At 36.3% G+C, this 24,959-nt stretch overlaps 1 protein-coding gene across 2 annotated transcripts in view; it reads left to right on the top strand.

Annotated features, from left to right (window-relative positions):
* The first annotated feature begins 1,194 nt into the window (after positions 1–1,194).
* Positions 1,195–24,959, top strand: part of SMC4 (structural maintenance of chromosomes 4) — a 35,265-nt gene continuing 11,500 nt past the window's right edge. Inside the window, exons 1-13 of one of the 2 annotated variants that reach the window (XM_032342721.1) lie at positions 1,195–1,348; positions 2,496–2,639; positions 3,500–3,678; positions 4,140–4,331; positions 5,882–6,058; positions 13,037–13,201; positions 13,451–13,578; positions 16,807–16,947; positions 17,675–17,825; positions 19,001–19,165; positions 21,123–21,356; positions 23,224–23,409; positions 24,630–24,791. In XM_032342721.1, the coding sequence (XP_032198612.1) occupies positions 2,501–2,639; positions 3,500–3,678; positions 4,140–4,331; positions 5,882–6,058; positions 13,037–13,201; positions 13,451–13,578; positions 16,807–16,947; positions 17,675–17,825; positions 19,001–19,165; positions 21,123–21,356; positions 23,224–23,409; positions 24,630–24,791 (2,019 nt within the window). In that variant the 5' untranslated portion in view covers positions 1,195–1,348; positions 2,496–2,500. Of the gene's footprint in view, positions 1,349–2,495; positions 2,640–3,499; positions 3,679–4,139; positions 4,332–5,881; positions 6,059–13,036; positions 13,202–13,450; positions 13,579–16,806; positions 16,948–17,674; positions 17,826–19,000; positions 19,166–21,122; positions 21,357–23,223; positions 23,410–24,629; positions 24,792–24,959 lie in introns of those variants that run through there. The other variant, XM_032342730.1, reaches the window with a different exon arrangement.

Genomic DNA, 24,959 nt, shown 5'->3' with positions numbered 1-24,959 from the left:
AAATCAACCAGTGGTTAACCTAATAGGAGATTAGGACCACATTTGAGAAAGTAATCAAAGTTCTGGGAAAACCAAGTCCGCAGAAAAAAAGCACAAACACACAGAATTCTGTTTACAGTTTCAGCAGCGGAGGGGGTGGGGGACTGGGGGGAGGAAGGGTTAATTAGGAATTCCACTGAATCTCAATGACCTTACTACCAGGATCACAGACTACAGGTTAAAAATCGACTAACAAAACTAAGTTTTCTTGGAACAGGAATACTTGCTTAATAATCCTGATTATGCCTTGCACAACGCAACGTATTCAAAAGTTACTTAAGAAATATTTCCCGATCGATAATTTTCTCATGAAGATAACCAGATGACATCAACAAATCATTTTTTCCATTACGGAATCTTTCAATCAAAAAATAAAATGATTTCAAAAGCCCGAAATCCCCTTTCACTCGTGACACTAACGACCTAACACCAATGAATTCGGAAATTATTTTGCTAACCACATATAGACCATACAATCATTCACCAATTCAGGATTTTTGTTGTTTTTGTCTTTCTACTCCTTCCAAACTCCCTAGGGCTTCCTGCTTCGCGTCCCAAAAGCTACGTCCAGAGCCCCACTGCCTCCACGGACATGGAAAAATAACTGATGCTCTATGTCACATACACTATTAAAGCAAGTAAGGTGGGGTCCATTGATGGTCACAATTTCCAAACCCCCTCCTCACCACATCCAGAGGTGAAGAGATTTACCTTAAGTTCCAGGAAAGCAGTGGCGATTGCTCCCACAGAGCTAGGACCAGTTACCAAGAAGCCTCCCGACCTCCCCGTCACCATAGTGACTCCTGCTAGCTACGCACACTCCTTCTTCTCGCGATACTTCCCCATCGCGGGTCACCCGATCCCGCCCTCTTTTTAAGGGACGTTAGTGGACGACTGAGTCCTCCTCCAGCTGTGGGTGGAGCCCTACTGGTTTTTTTTCCTCTAGTTCACCATTCTCCAGATTGGTGTTTTTAAGAAAAATATTTTTATAAAAATACTGCTGCCGTAGGAGTCAGACAAAACAGTGTTTCGCTCTACCTTTTAACTTATTATAAAAGTGCCCTGGCACAAGGGTCCCGCCAGGAGTTCGCGCATGCGTGTAAACGACCAGAAGATGGCGGTGGTAATCGCCGCATTTTTTTCAAATTAGTGGTTCCCAGAAAGCATTGCGCGCATTTGTAACGAATTTCCGTTCGAGTTTGTATTTTAGGCGCCATTTTCGAGTGAAGGACCCGGAGCCGAAACACCGGTAGAAGCGGGGGTGCTATACAACGGTTTCCAGCTTCGGTGTGCGTGGACTACCCCGCAGGTAAAGTACTTCTTTTCCTGATCAGGTTGTCACACTCTTACTTCCTGCCCCGTCTGCGGGCGCCTGGAAAGTAGAGGCCTTGAGCTGGAGCCGCCGAAGTCCGCTCTGGGCTGAGGCTGCCGCCGGGAGATTTCTTTCGCTGTCACCCCTCCCCCCTCGGCCGCCTCCCGGCAGTCGGGACTCCCGCGCGCTTCTCGCGGGCGCCACTTCTCTGAGCTACTTAAGCGTCTCTCGGCGGGGGTGCGGGGGACGCAGACTCTAAGCCTCACGGATCTTTTCTCAGAAATCCTGGTCTCTGTCGGGGAAAGGGCGTCTCCCCTGCCCCGGCCCCCTGACCTTCTCTCTTCTCTCAAGGGAATAATCACCGGGTCTGAACCCTTAGTGGTGACCTTTTGTAGTTTATTGTCCAACGAGATTCCGTAACGGGCCCCGGAGGGACAGACCCCGCCACCCCAAGATGACTGAGCTGGAGCAGGCGCTGTTTATGTCTGATTTGGAAGTCGAGAGTGGTCGACCCCAGTCTCCTGCCGCCTTTCCGGGTCGGACGGTGTCGAGGAGACCTGGAAGCCCCGGGCCGTCAACGGCACCGAGAGCTAAATGGCGGGGAAAGTAGGCGGCGAGTCGCCCGTTAGTCTTCTTAGCTACTCTAGGAAGAGTGGATAGTCCCCCCGAACCTGAAGCTAATAGAACTCTTCTCGCAGAGTCCGTGCGCTTGCTTCTCTAACCCCCGCAGCGTGGGAATGTCAGTAAATGCCAGCGTATAGGAATTATTTCGTTAGGAAGTTGAAGGATAAGATTCTTACACCTGTGGGGGGACGGGAGTAGGGGGCATTAAAGAAATAAAAAGAACTTAGGCAGTTCTATCCTTGCTTGACAACCAGGCACGTCTAGGTTTTCCCACTCGCTTCGGACTTAACACGAATCCCGCCTTTTGGGCACTTGGGTTTTTCGTGCCTTCTTTATCGAGCACCCCGCTGGCGTCGAGCGGCGTATTTTAAACTGGGCTCTCGGAAACGGGCAGAGTTTTTCCCCTGAGTGGGACGGGATGGGGGCTGAACCCATCCGACGCGGGCTCCAGCGGGGAATGTACCGGTACTGTCCTGCGGCTCGGCGGGCTGACTTGCCCCTGGCTCTCCCCCGGCCCCAGCGACCATGCCCCGCAAAGGCACCCAGCCTTCCACAGCCCGGCGCAGAAGGGAAGAGCCGCCTCAGTCCCCGGACGGCACCAGCAGCGACGCGGAGCCGGAACCCCCGCCCGGCCGCGCGGGCAGCCCGGCCCCTGCTACCGCAGGTGAGTACCCCACCGCGACTCCCTCGGAAAACGCGCTGGGAGACCATAGTGGGTCCGCGCCTAACCCGGGACTGACTGGTGTTTGGAGGCGTGGAGGTGAGGGGCTGCGGAGTTGATGACTGTAGGTCGCGTGTCGGTCCCATAGAGCAGCTCAAGAAAGCGATTTGGCAATTTTCAGAGATCAGAGTCTTCGTGCAATTTCGATGTAACGGTGCTGGTGGGTATTAGGGCAAGTACGTGGCTACAGTTATGAATTTGTGGCCTTGTATTTCCACCGAAGTCGGTAAGCCAATAGCTAGTATACAGTTTTCTAGGACAGAATTAACATGATTGCATCTTTAAAGTTGCTTGACCATAACTTAACTTCCCTGGTCTTAAATTGCGTTTAAAGAGAGAATAATTTACTCGAAACTACTGTAACTTTTGTGAGTACGGGAATTGGGTGACATTAGAAAGCCCTTGTGACAGGGTCGCTGGAGCTCTTGAGGGTGCAAAGTTAAGGTTCCCGGTACTCAGAGATAAGCGGAATAGAGCCTTAGGATTTAACCACCTGTTTAAGGTGAGGAGCAGAGAATCACGTTGTTCTGGTTTTCCCAGACCTGCTTTATGTTGTAGCATTTTGACTCTTACGAGATGTATTTTTGTAGGTTATTTCTTTTAAGAATTTCTTTCTTTATAAAACTAAGCTGAAAGATTTTCATTTCTCCTGAATTTAAGATAATACATTGAAGTGGAAAATACAGATTCCTAGATTTCATAAATAACATTACTCCAAAAATTGGCAAGCAGTAGTTCTCGGAACTAATTGCACTAATATAGGCTTTTCCCCCCTTGCTTTCCCTTTCCTTTGACTGACCTAGAGACACCAAGTGAGGAAATTGATAATAGAAGTTTAGAAGAAATTTTGAATAGCATCCCTCCTCCCCCGCCTCCAGCAATGGCCAATGAAGCTGGAGCTCCTCGGCTTATGATAACTCATATTGTAAACCAGAACTTCAAATCCTATGCTGGGGAAAAAATTCTGGGACCTTTTCATAAGGTATTTGACTGTTTTAAGTAACTATTATAGGGTCATGTGTTTTTATTACAAGATGAATAAATCAGTTTTATCATGTTCATCCTGATTGACAACACATGGTATGTTTCCTGTGTTTTTAACAACTGAAATTAATTTTTGTTTATACTGGTTATCTTTGGTACGACTTTAGCTGTTAAGTTTCCCCTCACAGAATAGAATTGGTGAGTTTTTTGTTTGAAGGAAGTATTTTCTCTATTAGAATGAATTTTGTAAAAAGTGAGTTAGAATGAGAATATGGTCTTATTAAAGGTGTTGAAGCTTGTGATAAAGGAGAACATGATGTAAGAAAACAAATTGAAATGAAACCTTTTAAATACTTAATAGTTTTGCTGCAAGTAAAAAAGGCAAGCACTTTAAATTAAAATCAGTTGTATGGTATGAACTTTTTAACTTTAATTTTTTTTTCTGTTCTTTTTATGCAGCGCTTTTCCTGTATTATTGGGCCAAATGGCAGTGGCAAATCCAATGTTATTGATTCTATGCTTTTTGTGTTTGGCTATCGAGCACAAAAAATAAGATCTAAAAAACTTTCAGTACTAATACACAATTCTGATGAACACAAGGACATTCAGAGTTGTACTGTAGAGGTTCATTTTCAGAAGATAATTGATAAGGTAAGGGACTTTGGAGTATTTAGTTATTTGCAATTTCAAGTACGGAACATAAAATTTCCATACATTGTGCATTTATTATTTTTGGCTTAAATTGGCTTTTTAAAAAATCAGCGTATGTTTAAAGCAGAACAGATAATTATTTTATTACCCCCCAGATCTGATTTCATTACCTCCAGACCATATTTTCTTTTTGAGTAGTGTTGGTGGCAGCTGTTACACTTAAAATATTAAAATTTTTAGCCAGGGGAATGAATTATATGTAGCTCATTGTAGTACTTACCTTTTTAGAATAAAACATTGAGTGTAATCCTGAGTGCCATCGAGGCATTCTTTCACTATAAATTTTGGGTTTGTTTTTAAAGTTGTTTTTATTGCTTTCAGATAAATTTCTTAAATTTGAAAATGTTACAAATGTTACTAATTTTACCATCTCCATTATTTTAATTCACATTAATGTTATTAGTTGTCTGTAATATGAAAAAACTCTGCTTCAGTTTAAACTATCCTTTATAAATAAAACCACCCTTTTAAAACAGGGAAAAGGCAAAGTTAATATGTTTTCTAGAAAAACAATTTTAGGTAAAATATTTAGCTTATTTACATGGTTCTGCTAGTACTCGTTTTTTTTCTTATCTGTTGAATAGCTAACGTTGGAAATTCATGGCTTAAAACTGACCGGTTGGAACCTAAAAATATAGAAACCTTCATAGTGAAGCGAGGATGTGACTTGGCTTCTAAGTTTTGTTTTTTAGATATTTTTTTTTAACATAGTGGACTTTAATAAAATTTACATGATGGCATCTATTTTGTTTCTTAGTGCTTTTTTATTGTACAATTTAGGTTAGAAAATGATTGCCAGTAAATCAGGTTTGATTTCTTTGCTTATTGTAATTATGTTTGATTTGTGTAAATTTTAAAAGCCATAATTTCAGAATGGGAAAGCTTTTAAGGGAAAGCAACTTTTTAATATTAAAGTAGATTTACACTTCATTTTTAAAAATTTGTTTGATTTTTCTAGAAATTGGAGGAATGTAGTGAGTTCTTTGCAGTTCTTTATACCTTTCATTAATAGAATATTGTTTACCAAAAAGCGGGGGGGGGGGGGGGGGGGGGTTAAGCCATGTTATGCCATTATTACCTTCCTTTCCTTGGATCATTTCTTGCAGCTTTTAAAAAATGGGACTAGTAATTTTAATCTGTCAACATGGCTTGATAATTTAGGTGAGTTTGTTTCAGATATGGTGAGATTCTTGTCTCACTTCAAATGCCCTTTTTCTCAGTCAAATATATTTTGACTTGTTTGGAGGTGGGTTTTTTGTTTTGTTTCTGTTTGTTTGGCCTTTTACTTTTTGTGATCTATGAGTAAGAGATCAGAACTTGGAGGCTATTCTTTGCTCAGAGGGTTATGTCTTAGAACTATTGCCAGTTTATACGCATGTTGAAGTTTTTAATCCATAGAATTGGTTTGAATATGAAGAGAATGAAATTTGGTGCAGACCTGTGACTTAATACCAACAATTGTTTTCTGGTTTTGTTTTTATGCAAAACAGGAAGGGGATGATTATGAAGTCATTCCTAACAGTAACTTCTATGTATCCAGAACTGCCTACAGAGATAATACTTCTGTCTATCACATAAGTGGGAAAAAGACAACGTTTAAGGATGTTGGAAATCTTCTTCGAAGCCATGGAATTGACCTGGACCATAATAGATTTTTAATCTTGCAGGTAAGTTTATTAAAGACTTAAGAGAGTCTCTTCTTTTTCTTTCTTTCTTTTTTTTTTTTCCCTCAATAAAGTTTAGAGGGTTATCCCCCTGTTGGATGAATCCTGTATTATTGAGGCCTTAAAGTACTGTAGCAGCACATCATGGTTTACATACTACAGTCAAGATGCGAATCATTATTTGCTGCTCTAGAAATTTAAGGAAATTCATTCAAAACTATTTTCACCATAAGATGCTTGTTTTATGTTTGGATGGACTGACATACTTGTTCCGCTCTAGCAGCACGTAAATATTGGCGTAGTGAAATAAATATTAAACACCAATATTATTGTGCTGCTTTAGCGTGACAGGGATATAACAGCTCTTTATTGTTATTGTTTATATTTTCCTTTAAGACAATATTTTAAATGAGATTCATTATCTTTTAATAGTCCTTTACTTTTGTTCTTATCTGTACTAATTTTAAATAGCACAAAAATGAACTCTGTACACATGGTGTTTGACGATTTTACTTCAGTGCCTTACTTTTTTTTTTTTTTTTTTTTTTTTTTTACCTTGGCATGGTTAACTAAAAGCTTACCAAGCTGGTTTTTGTTTTGGTTAGAATGGCCTACTTGAACTACTAAATATTGGAAGACAAGAAAATAACTCCTATGTCATTATGAAATATCACAACTCTTTAAAGTCTTTTTAGAGAGGTATAAAACTAATACCTGGTGTTAAGTTGAATTTTATTAGGAACCCTGTGTTCTCTGAGTAAAGATATGTTTTACCAGTCTTGCCTGGTAAGAAAAATACCTAATTTCTTCTGTCTTCCCTTCAGAAAGTTATTAGTGTAAAACATGGCTTTGTCAGATATATTAATTCCTTTTTGATTTGAAGCTCCTTTCTTTTCCTGTGTTCTATCCAGACCCTCCCAAGAGCATAATTATTAAAACAAAACTATATTGTGATGTAAAATAGCTGCTGGTATTCTTTAATGTCTTATGCTACTGATTTTAAACTAAGTTGGGAATTTTGATTTGGTATTGAAAGTTTCATTAGGATGCCTGAGTGTTCTCAGTCAGTTCCCATTGTTCTAGAATGACTTCTGTTACTGTCTTTTGTTACCAGGCATGGTACATTTGTAATACTTCTGTAACCCAGACTTATTTAAAAATGAATATTGGGGGAAATCAGCTGCAGATATATTTCTTAACAGAATTTGTATTTACAAAATATGAAAATAAAGCTGTGTGTATTTGTGTATGTATGTTTGTCTTTAATCAAATTTAACTTATATAGACTTTCATATTCTAGGATTTGGTTTGGTTAATTATGGATTATAAATTATTTCACTCTATAATACTATATTTTATAATAGCATTTTGCAGGACCCTATTCTTGTGTTTATTTTTTGTTTATTATTTGCTGTTTACTGTCATCCTGGGATAATTGGTTAAAATTTTACATCTGTGCCAAGATTCCTCAAAATAAAGTATACTGCATTTTAACCCCTGTAAGGGTAATTTTTTTTCCTTTGGTGCATCCTCTCTATATAATTCTATAATAAAGGAAGCTAAATAAAGTCATAACTTCCCAAAGAAGTAAATAACAGTAATTTTTTAATGTCAATTTCATTAAACATGTACTTCTGAAGTACCTAAGCTTATGCCATTTGTCCTCCTATAATCACAACCTTTTTGTGTCCTTCTAACAAATTATTTAAAACATTTTTAATATCAAGGTAAACTTCCTAAGTAACAGATTTTCCATTTGATTAAGTTGACAGGTAGGAACCTTAGGAATTCACTTGTTAGGAAGAAGAAATAAAGATTGGACTAGGTAGAATAATGATGCCCTATTTAAAAGTTTGAGGGAGAGCGACAGTGGTTTCTATAGATGTTTAATTCCTTTTCAAAAGTTTAGACTCCTGCACTAACTTTTTAAAGCAGTTGAAGGTAAGTAAAAACTATGGTTTTTTAATTATCTTCTCTCCCATTGAAGATTTCTTTTAATGTGATTTGGGAGGCTGGGAACTTGGAGATGGCATAATATCAAAACAAAAGTGCTTAGTTTGACTAAAACATATAGACTGGCCAGTGATCATGCTAAGTAATCTGAATTAGGTAAAGTGAATATTGATTTTTAAGATTAAACACCATTAAATTTTAGAAGTCCATAACAGGTAAAAAAAAAAAAAAATTACAGTGTTTATATTGATTTAGTAGTTTTTTGAAGTAGGCATTTCTAGTATTTGGATCCATTTTAAATTGCATCAGTTGATTCAAATGAGTACATGATGAGGCTATGTACGAAAATGATATAAAAGATACAGAAATGGTTAAGCCCTGTTTCTTGTCCTTAGAGGGATGCACACATGCCTTCAAAAAGTGTTAGATTATAATTGGCCATTGTATTTCTCGTGTTTGTACATGTCCTCATTTATATTTACCTTAATTTCAAAGCCTTTGTCCCGTTGTAATAACTGTTGGTGCAAATAAGTAGGGTTTTGTTAGGTCTCCATAGCATTTCATGGTAACTCTGACTTATAAATGAGATTTAATTGGTTTTGGAACATTTGTTCCAAAGTTAAAAGAATGATAACCTTAATGCTTTTATGGCAGTTCAAAATTACACTAATGATTGCTGTCTCAGGAACAGTTTTATAAACTCCTAAAAGCTACAACTATTAAGGCAATTTTAGTTTTGTCAAAGTTTTCAATTTCCTATACTTCTTGTCTTCATTATTATAAAATCTGAGATAGAACTTTAAATAAGAACCAAGACTTTTTTCTTCTTGTGTAGTAATTTGGAAATAGGTAACTCAGACCTTTGTTAATCCAGTTTATCTATTGTTCCTTTTTCTTTCCAGTTTATTTTTCCCAAGCCTGGCATGTCATACAAACTATATTGTATAATTTCAAAAGAGTTTTTTAGCTTTATCAGTTACCCAAAAGTATCTGATTCAACAGCCTCAGCTGTGAAAGAAGCTACTCCTAAGCAACCAGAATAGACATCAAGCTGTCTACCTACTAAAGCATTATCCTTTCTATTTATGTATGTATTTTAGGCCGATACTAACCTTGGTGATTTGGTCTGTTGTCCTCTGATGCTGACAAAGAGCAAATTAGAATAAAAATTTACTAGCAGAATATAAAGGACAATAATTTATGGTACAGGGGAAAGTAGAGAAAATAAAAAGGTTATCAAGACAATATAAAAATTCAAAGCCCAGGAGGGTCTGGGTGGCCCAGTTGGTTGAGCGTTTCACTCTTGGTTTCTCCTCAGGTCATGATCTCAAGATGGAGAGCTTCAGCCTTGCATCTAGCTCTATGCTCAGCAGGGATTGTGCTTGTCCCTCTCCCTCACCCTGTACCTCTTCCCCATGCTCCAGTGTGTGGGCGCTTATGATCTCTCAAATAAAATCTTCGAAAATTTTAGAGCCCAGTAAATCGGGGCCATTTAATTTTGATGCAAACCCATATTTATCGTAAGAATCTTTCAAGCCTTTTTAGGAAAAAAGTTTTAATATAGCTCTGGACTTGAGTTTCTTGTGGTTCATACTTGCTAAAATTTGGATTCTATATGAATTAAGAATAAAGAGCATCATACCTATTTCTTAGATTTTTAAATTGTGTATTTCTATAAAATAAGTTATCAAAAATAGTGCAACTGAATCACAATATCCTGATTTGCCACCTATTTTAGTGAGTTAAGGTTCAAGCCCTTGGTTATTATAAGTATTTTTTTGAAATATGTTTGCAATTTCTGTTACTCTTAAAAACCATAGTTGGTATTTTACATAGTTGCTTAATGTCTCTGATAGAATTAAAGTTTGTAGTAAAGAACAGCAAAAAAGCGGGGGGGGGGGGGGGGCTTGAAATCTTACAACGTCTCCTGAAGGTATAGAAAGAAGCTAGAGATACCTGGAGGCCTGTAGGGCTTGTCTGGCTTCAGATGCTAATATGAGAGCAACTTGAAATTTTTTTATGTTTTCATGCTGTCATTATTTGTGATTTAGGGCCTTGATATGGATGGGTGACTTTAAATTTAGGTTGATGCTTTCAAATCATTTCTGAAATGTATGAGCATATAACTTATGCCCTAAATTAAAACTATATTGTATAATTTCACATGGGGTAGGTATGTTTTCAGCAGCGGGGGTAGGGGAATGGTTTTCCAGGCACAGATTGTGAACTCCCAGTATATATGAAATGATGTAAAATGGAAAAAGAAGAAAGCAAATAGTAGCAGGTGGTAAAGCAGGCAAAGAACATCAAGGAACAGAGCCATAAGAAAAGTCCCAGGTTGTCACTGGAGTAGAACAGTAGTTCTAATAAGTCAAATGACAGGTGGAGGCCTGAATGTTCTAGTAGCCTGTTGAATCAGTAGTACTAATCTAATAATAACTGTCTGGGGAAAGAAAGAGTGCCATGTAACAATTTAAAACTGAATGTTTTGTGGCACTTGTAATGGAACTATTTTGATTCATAAATGTCCTTGTCTTAACTTTAGCATTTTTATTTTCAACAGACTGCAGCCTTATTAGAATTTAAAAAAAATCATAGCTATATAGCCATCATTTTAACTGGGGAGGGAAGAACAAGTAACCCAAAAGAAGCTGCCAGTATGTTTTACCCAAAGTTAGGCAGTATCCTAATAGCATTATTCCATCTCTTGAGTAATTTTGGCCAGGAAAAGTATAATGCCTTTAGGAATATTTTTGTGAGTGTAAACTTCTACACTGAGTCCTAACTTCTGGCTATCCGAAAAGCAGCTACTCGAATAATACCGTATGCCCCTTTGTCTAAGATTTAAATTCTCTTGGCCTAGTTTTTCAGTCCTCTTAAAACAGGTGTTCAGATACTCAAATTGAATTAGGCAGTATATTAAATTATCAGATGTCAGATATTTTTTGTTTGTAATATAAACCCCAAAAGAGTACTATCTCAAATTAGTGATTCTCAGCTGGGTGTAGTTTTACATCCCTATCCCCGGGATATTGAGCATTGTCTGGAGACACTGGGTTGTTACAGCTGAGGGCGGGGCGGTATGCTCCTGGCATCTAGTGTGTAGAGGTCAGAGATACTACAAAGCATCCTGTAATGCCTAGCAAAACTCCCCACAACAAAGAATATCCAGCCCAAAATGTGAGTAGTGTTGCTGTTGATAAAACCTGCCTCCTTAAAAACTTTGATAAGACTCTATGCTGCTTTAAGGGCTGACGTTTGCTTGTTGTAATCCCAAACTTTGGATGTTATTCCAGGTTTAATCCTAAAACTTAAAGCTAATACTGTAAACATATGGAAGGACCTGATGATTGAAAGCAGAATAAAAGGTTTTTTATAAATATCTACATATTTTAAAGATTTTATTTATTTATTTGACAGAGAGAAATCACAAGTAGATGGAGAGGCAGAGAGAGAGAGAGGGAAGCAGGCTCTCTGCTGAGCAGAGAGCCCGAAATATCTACATATTTTAAACACTTAGTTAAAACACTATACATTACTGAAGGTTACAGAGAAATAAAAAAATAACAAGCTCTCTGGATAACATTTTACTTTGTGTTTGATAATAATGTTCTGTTGTGTTAAACTATAGAAAGGTGATAGTGTACAAAAATGTTAAGTTATTTTTTTAAATGATTAGATTTAAAATGAACTGTTTCTAAGTTTGTGGGGGGTTTTTTTTGGTATTTGTTTTTTTTGTTTGTTTGTTTTTAAGTAGACTCCATGCCCAACGTGGGGTTTAAACTCACAGCCCTGAGATTAAGAGTGGCATGCTCTACAGACGAAGCCAGCCAAGTGCCCAAAGTTGTTTTTTTGTGTTTTTGTTTTGTTTTGGGTTTTGTTTTGTTTTTTCTTATTTTTATGTGGGAGCTTTTAGTAAATATGACTTTGTCATTACATTGGCAAGATTTACTCCAGATTTTTGAGATTTCTTCATAAATACTTTGAATATTTAAATTGAGGAAGTGGTATGCTTTTTATGGGTATTCTTGATTTTTTTCACCCTTGTTATTTTGCTGAAATAAAGTTGTAGTATATATTTTTTCTTCTTGCCTCATCTTCTGTTGTAATAGCACAAGCAGGCTTGTGCTGTGAAGTAAAGCAGCAGCATTTTGCCTCAGCGTGTTTAGACAAAATTTTCTCCATCATGAAACTAAGTGGCTGCCTGGCAATCAGCCTTGAAGGTTACTGATTGTGCATTTTTCTTCTTTTTTCCTTTGTAATTAAATTACATAAATACAAATAATGCTAATCTAAGAATTTTAATTATACTTTAAAGTGGTTATATTAATTGCAATTAAGTTTTCCAAATTCATATGTACCATGACCTTTAGTTTTCGGTCATTTGGATGTCTTGTAGTAAGTAGGTAATTTTCTTTTTTCTTTAATGGTCTTGATTTTAGGAAGTTAGGGCATTAAATTTGAGATGTCCTTATAGAGTCCAGCACTTGTTGAGGAACTCAGAACACCAGGTTTATAGAGAAAGTTGAATAACGTACCATCTTGGGACAGGATTCCTACTACAGTTGAGCTATGAAGGATCTTTTTGAAAATTCATTGTTTCAGAACAGGAGCTCTAATTAGGTTATTAAGAATTGATAATGTTGCCAAAGTAATTGTAGGTTATGTGAATTTCTTGCTGAGTTTTGCTTCATGGAGAAGTTAATACTTTTATTTATTTTTCATATTGAATGAACTTTTTAGCTAGGGAATCTTTCTTTGGCTCTAATACGTGTATGTGACTGTATATTGTAATTTTGTAAGAGTTTGTGTATGGGATTTCAAATATATATTAACCACCTATGAAAGTGAAAACTCCTAACACCAGTGGAGAAAACATTTTTATTTATATCTTATTAAATCTCATTGAACGACTGATTGACATCATTTAGTTGTTGGTTACTGTTGGGTTTGATTGTTTCTGATCCTCACTTAAGATGATGTGGCTAAACATAGACAGTAAGTGTGTAATACAACTTTTTTTTTAAGGGTGAAGTTGAACAAATCGCTATGATGAAACCAAAAGGCCAGACTGAACATGATGAGGGTATGCTTGAATACTTAGAAGATATCATTGGTTGCGGACGGCTAAATGAGCCTATTAAAATCTTGTGTCGGCGAGTTGAAATATTAAATGAACACAGAGGAGAGAAGGTGAGTTTTCTGTAGACTTTTCTTGCAAATCAGACTGTTTATTGAACAGGTTTTGTTGAGTCAAATCCTAAAGTTAGAATTATTGAAGAAATCTACTGTTTAGATTGCTCATTTAAATGCCAAAAAGAAATCTAAAATTCAGTGTTTTATTAATATTGTTGATGTTTTTGTCCAATGTGGGTATATTTGAAACTGAAGCTATACATATAAAGCATACTTGAATAATCTGCACACACAAAATTTTTATAGTTAAACAGAGTTAAGCTGGTGGAAAAGGAAAAGGATGCCTTAGAAGGAGAGAAAAACATTGCCATTGAATTTCTTACCTTGGAAAATGAAATATTTAGAAAAAAGAACCATGTCTGTCAGTATTACATGTAAGTACATTAATTTATCAGTTCTTATTTCTAACATTAAGCTCTATCTTTCCTATAGTAAAGAAAAAGATAGAAAAAAATTCTAAGAACTTTTATGTAATTCATTAAATTAGGGTCTTTTACCATATTATTAAAGTTGATTATTTTTATTTCATTTTAATTCTAATATTATATTAATTTCAGGTATACACTGTAGTGATTCAACAATTTTACATTTAGTACTCATAAGTATACTTTTAATCCCCTTAGCCTCTTTGGCTCATCCTGTCACCTACCTTCCCTCTGGGTAACCATCAATTTGTTCTCTGTAGTTAAGAATCTCTTTTCTTGGTTTGTCTTTTGTTCTTTGATCCTTTTGTTTTATTTTTTGAATTCCACATACTCGTGAAATCATATGGTATTTGTCTTTCTCTGACTTATTTCACTTAATATTATACTTTCTGGATCCATCCATGTTACAAATGTTAAGATTTCATTCTTTTCTTATGGTTGTGTGTTTATATACCACTTTTTTTTTTTTTTTTAAGCGTTTGGGAGAGTATGTGCAGGGCGGCAGAAGGGGAGGGAGACGCAGACTTCCCCTTCCTTCCCGTCCAGCACAGGGAGCCCAGCACAGTCTCAATCCGAGGACCCTAGGATTATGACCTGAGTCCAAGGCAGACATTTAACCAACTGCATCACCCAGGCATCCGGTACCACATCTTCTTTATCCGTTCATCTTTTGATGGACATTTGGGCTATTTTCATAGTCTGGCTATTGTAAATGCTGCAGTAAACATAGGGGTGCCTATTTCTTTTCAAATTAGTGGTTTCATATACTTCGGATAAATTCTAGTAGTGGAATAACTGAATCATATAGTGATTCTATTTTTTACTTTCTTTCCCCATATTTGGGAAGTTTTCAGCATTATTTCTTAAGATAAAATTTCTGCCCCCATTTCTTTCTTCTGAGATCCCTGTAATGCAAATGTTATTACACTTGATGGTGTTGCTGAGTTCCCACTCCGCATTTTTATTTTTTTCCTCCTTTACAACTTGATTGCTTTCCATTACCCTGTCCTCCAGGTCACTGATCCTTTCTTCTGTTTTCTTCTGTTCTATTTATTCCTTCTAGTGTATTTTTAATATGAGTTGTTGAGTTCATCTCTGGTTGGTGGTTTTCTATGTTTTTTGTTTCTTTGTTGAGTGTCTCAATGAGGTCCTCCACTCATAATTCCAGCTAGGATCTTCATGACCATTACTTTATCTATCAGACATATTGCTTATCTCTATTTTGTTAGGTCTCTTGCGATTTTTGTCCTTTCATTTGAGACATATTTCTGTGTTTTCTCATTTTGTCCAACTCTGGTTTTCTGTGTGTTAGGAAAGTCCATCTCCTGCTCTTGAAAGTAGTGGCTTCATAAAGAGGTGCTATAATGCCCTGCATTGCAGTGTTTTCTGTTCACCAGAACTTGCCACTGCAGGAATATCTGTTATGTGTTTGCTGCATGTGCCCCACTGATGTGGCTAAGCTGCATTTGCCTTCAGTGTTGTCTGCAATAGTCTCTCTGCCTTTTGGGCAGGTTTGTTCCCTCTGTTGTTAGTGAGTTAGTCTGGGGCCACTTTGAGCTTGAGTTTAATCAGACTAGGCATTTGCCAGAGATACAATAGCACTGAACTACAGGACACTTTCCCTGTTGTCCCTTGAGAAGCTTCTATTGGTAAGCAGGGTCTGCAGCCAGACCAGGTGTCTGCTCCCAGCCCACTGCTGGGGTTTAGTCAGTCTTCCCCTCTCCCCAGGGCAGGTGTCACTTGGGAGCAGTTCTGGTTCCTGTCTGTGCTGCTTGCACATTGCCAGGCTTATGGCACCACTTTGGGAGGGCTCTGGCCAAGGGCATTTTATTAGAGGGGGCAGGATTTCAGGAGAATTGGGGGAGGGTGCAAGCTCTTAGCAAGATAAGTGGAGGGTATTGGCATTGCACTTATTCATGCAGCTATCTGTGTATCTAGGCTGGGAGATAGAGGAAGGAAATGGCTCCTGCTAGCTCCTTTGTTTCTGGAAGAGTCTTCTAAAGCTGTCTGCCCTTCCAATCCAGCACTTGCTCTGAGATTAGTAAATAAATTTCTTTCACATAAACCCCAGTTTTCAAACTGCTGCTTCTATGCTCCATCTGGCTTTTTGTGCTGTCTCTTTAAGGGTCAGGTTTCCGTATCCTCTCACCCTCTCCTCTCTTCCTGCTGATATTTGAAGTTAAGATGTGACACCCCACTGATTATCAGAACTGTCATAATTAGGCCCCCCTAGTTTTCAAAGCCAAATGTTACAGGGATTCCTCTTCCCCATACCTGGGATTCTTGATGTGTCTCTTTCCCTCCCTTTTTTTTTTTTTTTTTTTTTTTCCCCTCCCCTTTTTTTATGCTTGTGGCACCTCTCCCTCCCAAGAATAGTGCCTTGGGTCTCTGTAGTCCCAAGCCTGTCTCTGCCTTTCCTACCATTTTCAGTGTGGCTGGCCTCTTTACATATAGCTCTGGAGAGTGCTCTGCTAGTCTTCATCATTTTCTGGGTTTAAACTGATGTGGATGTTACCTATTGTATCCTTGGGATGAGGTGAACTTAGGACCTTTCTATTGTCCTACCTACCCCTGAAGTCCTCAAAGTTGACTTTTAAGAATCCTACTTTTAGTTGGGAGATGGGTTCACCAGTATTTGTTAACATACTTAATAATTCTACATATGTATTCTCTATAATTCATAATAATATATATTATATAGTATAATAATTATACATATAATTATTATATATATATAATTCATGTAATAGCCAGCCTAATTGTGTCTATATGGAACCTATTTTGTCCTTAATTCTAGCTTTGACCCTCAGGTCTATCCTCCAGTGCTCCCGGTCTCTCCCCCTCCCCTAGCCCTAAGTAATGGTAAATTGACTGCAGCTAAGAATACTTTAGACACAGGGTGCTTGGGTGGCTCAGTCAGATAAGCATCTGCCTTCAGCTCATGTCCTGATCCCAGGGTCCTGGGATGGAGGCCCACATTAGTCTCCCTGCTCAGTAGGGAGTCTTCCCCTCCCCCCTGCTCATTTTTTTTCTCTCTCTCTCTCTCTTCTTCAAATAAAATCTTTAAAAAAAAAAAAAAAAAAAAAGAATAAAAACAACTGGTTTTACCAGAAGTAGTTACACAGTTTTAGAAATGGCATTTTAGGTTTTCTGATTTTTTTTTTTCTTTCTTTCTAGTTACGATCTGCAGAAACGAATTGCTGAAATGGAAACTCAAAAGGAAAAAATTCATGAAGATACCAGAGAAATTAATGAGAAGAGCAGTATACTGTCAAATGAAATGAAAGCTAAGAATAAAGCTGTAAAAGATGTAGAGAAGTAATAATCTTTTGGAAAGTGTTTAAAGAATTTGGGTTGAGTTCTTGTTTTTAAGTGTGTGTTCATACATAATCTTACTGCCAGCACATAAGTGTAATGGTTTTGCCAGCATATAAAATGGTTTCCTTTTCCAAACAGAAAATAAACTTAATTGCCGTGCATCCAATTGATTATTAAAATTCAATGTCCAACACTGGTATTAAAATAGCAGAGGATGCTGCCCCCCAGTGGCAGAACACAACTCAAACCATCATAGCGAAAATCAGCATTTAATCTGACACGTTAGTTGTCTAAAGAATAAACAGTCTACTAATCTAGTTGAGGTAGAATTGGGTTACTCTAGATAGATTTTTTTTTTTTTTTAAGTTTTATCATGGTCTTTCTCTGTCGGTATTTGGTAACACCAGTATCTCTTACCCATGTGATTTTTTTTTTCCTTTAAAATGAACTTCACCTACGTTTATGGTTAACTCTTTCTATACCTTGACATTATAGTCACTGGAAAATGTATTTCCTAGCTAGCTTAGAAGGGCAAAGCAGCTCTCATAATCATATCTTAATGGCTCCTTCAAATTAAGTGGGAGGTGCAGTTTGAAAATGGATTGCTGTAGGATCTTCCACCTCGTATGAGTCTGGACATGTTTACAGTAGCAGTGTCCCAGCAGGGCATATAACATGGCTTTAAATTAATATCCAAAATAGTGACGTAATTCTCTTTCCTTGCTAGGAAACTGAATAAAATAACAAAATTTATTGAGGAAAACAAAGAAAAATTTACACAGCTGGATTTGGAAGATGTTCAAGTTCAGGAAAAATTAAAACATGCTTCAAGTAAAGCCAAGAAACTGGAGAAACAACTTCAGAAAGACAAAGAAAAGGTAGGTTTTCAAAGAATCTGAATATCAGATCTAATTTTCAATATTTTTCGTAGATGTACCAGACCTTATTTTTAAGAGAATGAGTTGGAATTCTGAATAATAACTGTTTCAGGATTTTTTTTCTCTAAAAGTAAATCATAGCATTCATTGGCTTTGAGTTTAGAGCTTATTTTTCTGTGGCATACCCTATTAGGGAAATAGTTACCAAAATAGCAGTTCTATTTGATCACAAAATAGTTTTCTTTTTCTTAGGGTAACAGTTTAAAGAGATGTTTTTGTTATATATTTTGGACTTATAAAAATATTACTTGCCTCCAACAAAAATCAAGTTGAAAATATCAGAGTAGGAGTTCCCTCTTGAAAAGAAGAGAAGGGAAAGCTCAAAATCTACAAGGAGCTGAGTAGCTGTTCCAAACTTTAAAAACAATGAAGTTTGAAGCAGTTTTTTAGGAGTCCCTAATAATCAGTTGGAAGTCTTTCATTGTATTTTTCCAAATACATTTGTTTACAAAATATTTTATGCTCAGCAGGAGAATAACTCAGTGTTTGAGGATCATCATTTTGGGAAATACTGAACTACTACTGGGTTATTAGGATAAACAAAAACATGGATTTGAGAGTAACCCTTAAATTACAACTAAGCCAGCTATAACTTAGAGAAATATTAGCTTTTAGTCAAAATATGTCACTAAATGGTTATTATCAAAAGGTATTAATGGAATAAGGTATTAGTCCTACATGGTAACTTTGGAAGGGTATCGTGAAAGATTTTAAGATTTCAGGGAGGCCAGGGGTATAAAAGTAATCTATGGTAAATTGCAATATTCTGTGAGGGACAGTCTGGGAATTCCATATAGTCTGAGTGTATTAATTGGTGAAAAAGGGTAATTACAGCCTGAAAATGGAGCAGAAGGAAGAAAGACCTGATGGCCAGCTAGGGAGGATTTTCTTCCTTAACAAATGAGGAATTCATAGAATTAGCTTTTCTATTAAACTGAGAATACAGAAATATAATAAATGGTTAAAGTATTTGCTAAAGCTAGCTAATTCAAGTCTGATTTACAGAGGAAACCACAAAGACTTAGAGGACCCTGAGAAATAGTTTTAAATAAGTCAAATATTGATGATATTAGTCTAAAGGCATATGCTCCAATAAGTTTATTTTACCATCTTAGGTTGAAGAATTTAAAAGTATACCTGCCAAGAGTGAGAAGATCATAACTGAAACAACAGCTCGAAACAGTGCTCTAGAGAAGGAAAAAGAGAAAGAAGAAGACAAATTAAAAGAAGTTATGGATAGCCTTAAACAGGAAACACAGGGGCTTCAGAAGGAAAAAGAGGTAAGATTCTTTATCTGTTGGTATTTATTTTGGTGAGGGTTTTTTTTTTTTTAACTTAATGTTTTTGCATAATAATAAAAACTGAACTGCTAGAATAATTTTGGACTTCTAATATCTAATGTTTCTAAAAACAGCCTAGACTCTTTTCCCTTTTTGTTTTCTACTTTCCCATTTTTAAAAAAGTTAACTAAATGAGAATTTATGGTGATGGCAAGAAATGTGAGATGTCAAATACTTTGTTATATATGTCATTCTTTTAAGTTTGTTAATTTCATCAGATAGTCTTTTTCTTCTAAGTTACCAAGAAAATAATTTAATAGGTTAGCACCTATAAAAACATGGAAACACACTACCCACAGGTTGATACTTACCTTTTTTTTTTTTCCTGTAACACTTGTATAATACTTTGAAACCATGGCCCTTGAGTCAGTTCTTGGTTGAAATCCTACTTCATTCATTTATTATCTCTGATCTTGCATGGGTTATGTCTCCAAGTGCTCTTCTCAGAATGGAAGAAAATACTAACCATCTTGTGAATCTTCGTGAAAATAAAATGTACATATTCTCACATAAAGTACCTAGAAATAATAAACATTAGCTATTTTGCACCTTATTAATGAGAGTGAGGTGGTCATATTGATATCTTCTCTGCCCAACAAGAGTATATATAAAGCACAGAGTTTAGCTGTCTTTGTTTATATTCACAACATTTGACAAAACTGAGTAGAAATTAGTAATTGAGTTGAATTGACTTATGTTATATAGTAAATTCATATAGATATGTAAGGCTTACATACATAAGTTATAGACTTCTGTACAAACTTTGTATATCTCTGTGAAGTTTTCTTGGGTTTTGTTTTTTTTTTTAATTAAAGATTTAGTAGATTCTGTTTTAGAATAGAGGCGTGTTCTAATGCTGCACTACAAACTTTTACAAGTAGGATGCCAAAGTGTTAAAATGGCAGTAGATAATGCAGTAGCTTTTATGATATAGTACTTTATGGATACAGATTTTCACAATTGCTCATCTAATGCATATTGAGTATTTCTCTGTGTCTTGGCACCGTGGGTTAATGACAAAGCCAGGACATACATCCAAGTTTCTTCATTCCTCAACATAATATAGTAGCTGAAAATAGAGGTTCTACCATTTAAGACTGATTGTATGACTTGGAGCAAAGTATTTAAATTGATCTCATTTTCTTCAAAATGAACATTGATAGTACATCATGAAATCATTATGTTAAAGAATTCATACATAACATTCATAATAGGCCTAGAACTTCATGAGCAGTGTATATATATGTTAGTGTGCATGATTTTCACCATCAAACATTTAAACTGATGATCTGATGACTTTGCACATAACCCCTGGTCCTGGGCCTTTTCCCTTATGTGTGAAAGGGAAGGATTGAGCTTTTTGTAAGGGCCTTTCATTTGCCATTATTCTAATATATAGATCCTTTCTACACAGTCAGTTATAGTAGCCCATAATTTCTGTTCACTTGTCAAATAATCACTGGTATTGAGGATTACCTGGCCTACCCTCTAAAATTTACAAAGATTCTCAATATAAATATACTTGAGGAAACTTTCTGCTCAATAGTCCTTATACCTTATTACCATTTCAGATAAAGTAGTGTAGAAAGACCATGGATCTTGAGTTTAGACTTGGGTTTTTCTTTGGACCACTCTTTTTTTGTTGTTTTAATCTTCACAATGAGCATATTTACATCTAGTCCATTAAGCCCTTGTGAAATTAGTTGGGAAGAGACTTTATGTATAGTGAACATTGGCCACTAGGCAAAAACTACTAGTCTAATTCCAACTATAAAAATTATTTTTTTGTATTATGTTTATAGAATCTCTAAAGGCGAAGTCAACATGTATGGTTTCCATTTCAGCTTAGCTTTGAAAATGTATTTCGGATTTAATGGAGTCCATCATATTTTAACAGAGTCGAGAGAAAGAACTTATGGGTTTCAGCAAATTGGTAAATGAAGCTCGTTCAAAGATGGATGTTGCCCAATCAGAACTTGATATCTATCTCAGTCGTCATAATACTGCAGTGTCTCAATTAAGTAAGGCCAAGGAAGCTCTAATTACAGCTTCTGAGACTCTCAAAGAGAGGAAAGCTGCAATCAGAGAAATAGAAGCAAGACTCCCTCAGTCTGAACTGGAATTAAAGGAGGTAAATCTTCGCTTCTGTATTTCATCTGAAATATTATTTATCAACCCTTGTTATCAATTCATACATTATATATATATTTTCTAATTTAAACATCTGAAGTGACTGATATATTTAGATTTACTTTTTTCATTTACTGTAATCTTCCCCAAAAGAATGGAATTAGTTGTGAATTGAGTCTATCAAGGAACTATATTCTCCCCAGAAGTGTCAAACAATAGATAACACTGCCACTGCCACCATTATTTCCCACAGAAATAAAAGGAAGTTTGTGTTTCCCTAAATCTAAATGTAGACAACTTTCGCAGGGGTAAATGAAAAACCTAAATAGATGGTTTCTATATTCATTCTTATATATATTTTAGTATTTTTTTCTGATTTTGAACTTAAGGATATAGTTTTGTTGTCGTCGTTGGGACTGTATACTGTTTTAAACAAATTAAGATATCTATCTTAGCTCTTTATTAGGTTCCCCTCCTTATCCTTGAGTGAACTAGGTCTCTAAGGAATTTCACATCTTTAATTTGGAGACCCTCATTGGGTGAGATGGCAATAGAAAATGCTGTTTGAAGTTGAATTATACTGAAAACCTTTGTATTTTAGTAAATGTACACCATTTGGTCATCAGGGAATTTCATGGCCAGTTAGAATTAAAATGTAGAATTATATCCAGTGACCACTTCTGTCTTGTTGGTGATTTATTTTATTTGGGGGTAAATTAATATTTGTAACTTGAGCTTTTACTTGACACCATGACTAATAATAGAGGTAATATTTTAAAGCCGGGAGATAGGGAGAATGTCAGGAAAAAAGTGGCTGCTCTAACTTAAGAGATTGAGAAACAGATTGGGGTTTTGTATCCATGTGTATGGTTCCTCTTGTTGGCAGCCTGACATTTTTGTAGCAGTGGTACTGTTCATTTACCATGTTCCCTTTCAAAACTGCATTTTGGGGGCAGTTGGATGGGCTCAGTCATTTGGGCATCCAACTCTTGGTTTCAGCTCAGTTGTGATCTCATGGATCATGGCATAGAACTGCAAGTGGGAGGGGGGGATCCACACTCAGCAGGCAGTCTGCTTGAAGATTCTCTCCCTCTGTCCTACCCACCACCGCCCGCCCCCCCGGCCATTCATGGGACATGTTCTCCCTCTCTAAAATAATCTTTTTTTAAAGGGCTGTGGTTTTTAAAAAACAAACAAACAAACAAAAACAAATATATAATAAATATAAAAATCTGTCATTATTTAGAATGCAAAGCACAGTATATAACCATAGTCCTGTCCACTAACCTGTATTCTGGGTGCTGTACCAAGGTCCATTTTTAATTAGTGTGGACATTAAAAATTAAGATACACTGGGGCACCTGGGTGGCTCAGTCGGTTAAGTGTCTGCCTTCTGCTCAGGTCATGATCCTGGAATTCCAGGACTGAGTCCCACATTGGGCTGTCTGCTCAGTGGGGAGTCTGCCTCTCCCTCTGACCCTCCCCTTTCTCATGGTTTCTCTCTCACTCTCAAATATATAAAATAATTTTTTAAAATGTTAAAGAATTAAGACACACTTGCATAGCTGTGTGGTGCCAAGCTGGGATTTCCACAGCCATAGCTCAACTAATTCTGTCAGTCAGTATACTACCAGAACCATACTACGCTCGCGTTCCTTATTATTCACTCAAATAATTTTATGTTCCTCTAAAATGAAAACTCATCCATATTTTCAAACCTAGCCTCAACAGTTGCAAGATGGAAGTTTAGTTCTGGTTCAAGTGATTCTTATTGGTCTTTCCTTTTTTTTATGAGGCATTACAACTAATTCTGTGCTGTGGTTGGGCATATGCTTCTAGGATTCATTTTCTTCACTTTACACTTTTAGAAAGAAAAAGAACTTCAAAAACTTACACAAGAAGAAATAAAATTTAAAAGTTTGGTTCGTGATCTTTTTCAAAAAGTTGAAGAAGCAAAGAGTTCCTTAGCAATGAATCGAAGTAGGGGGAAAGTCCTTGATGCAATAATTCAAGAAAAAAAATCTGGCAGGATTCCAGGAATATATGGAAGATTGGTAAAGTAGATTTATTTGACAATGACTATATTTCTTAAAGACAATTGTAAATAATTTTCTTCCTTTGACTTAAAGAACTGTAATGCTAAGTTATTGTACATGAAATAACATTTATTTTAGTTTTAAAAGACATTGATTTTTAAACACTTTGCTCTTCAGGCTTGATCAAATTCTTTTGTAGTATGGATTATATCATGGGTTATGGGTATGGATTATAAGTTTTCTTTTTTAGTTTCAGATAGCTATCATTTTCTTACCAAGAAAAAAACTAGGTGGTTGTGATAAGGAAATTTAACAAAACCACTTCATTCTTTTTTTAATAAACAAGAATTTGATAAATTTTGTGTTTTATACCATTTTACTGAAGGGTGTGGCTAGAATGTAGGGAAATCAACAAGGGGTAATATAGAAACCCAAGATTAGCAGTAGTGGAGACCATTACTGCCCCTGAACTTGAAGAGGGAAGGGAACTATAGTCATGGCTAGAGGCTGACAGGAAGGAATGGGGGAAATATTTCAGCCCCTTTCATCTCTACCATGCCATCTCGAGCTGATACCTCACATTCTCTAAAGCTAGAGAACTAAGGGTACCAATTAGTGCAGTTCCTGAGTCAACCTTCCAGAGAAGTAAGCAGAAAAAGAATGATTCATAAGGGCAAATGAAAATTACCCAGCGTGGTTACTTCCATGTCTTTGTGTCAGGTGACTTCCACCTGATTTTCTTGGGAGATAATCTGATTCTATTCTTTTGCTCTCATGGAAAAGTCTAGTCTGTGGATGCTGCTTAATGGCTGATTAATAGATATGTAGGCAAATGTGTTTCATCAGGACTTAAATAATCTTAGCTGGCTTTCAATAATTAAAAATTTTATTATTTTAGCATTTATTTTGTTTATGCCATAGTACTTTTAAGATTGAAAGATTTTAAACTCTTCACATTATTTTCATGCAACAAACAGTGCTTTTCATTTGTGTTCATTAAAAATTCAAATTCTGCATATCTAAATTTTTTTGAAGGTACATTAAAAACTAATTGATTTTGCAGAAGGGGAAGGTTGAGAAGAACGTTTTTCATTGTGTACCCTTTTTATATTATTTATACCATACATAAGTAGTTTTTCAAGTTAAAGTAATGAAAGGTCTGTAGAAATTGTGATGATCCTGTGCCTAATTTCCTACTGATTATGCATTGATTTTTTTCCCTTCCTCTTAATTATTAGGGGGATTTAGGAGCAATTGATGAAAAATATGATGTTGCTATTTCCTCCTGTTGTCATGCATTAGACTACATTGTTGTTGATTCTATTGATACAGCCCAAGATTGTGTGAACTTCCTTAAAAGACAAAATATTGGAGTTGCAACCTTTATAGGTTTGGATAAGGTGGGTATTCATAATAAGCTACCTATAATTACCTATAATTTAATTTTAAAGTGAAAACTACTTTTTGGTTTTTGAACCCTAGTTTTCTTTATAGTTATTTAGTGAACACCGGAAATATTTTGAGGATTATTTTAGGCCCTAGGGACATATGGTTATAGGAAAAAACCT

Source organism: Mustela erminea, chromosome 1 (assembly GCF_009829155.1).
Source record: "Mustela erminea isolate mMusErm1 chromosome 1, mMusErm1.Pri, whole genome shotgun sequence".
Classification (NCBI taxonomy): Eukaryota; Metazoa; Chordata; class Mammalia; order Carnivora; family Mustelidae; genus Mustela; species Mustela erminea.
Note: the sequence above shows the minus strand (reverse complement) of the source record. Positions and strands in the feature narration are given on the sequence as shown.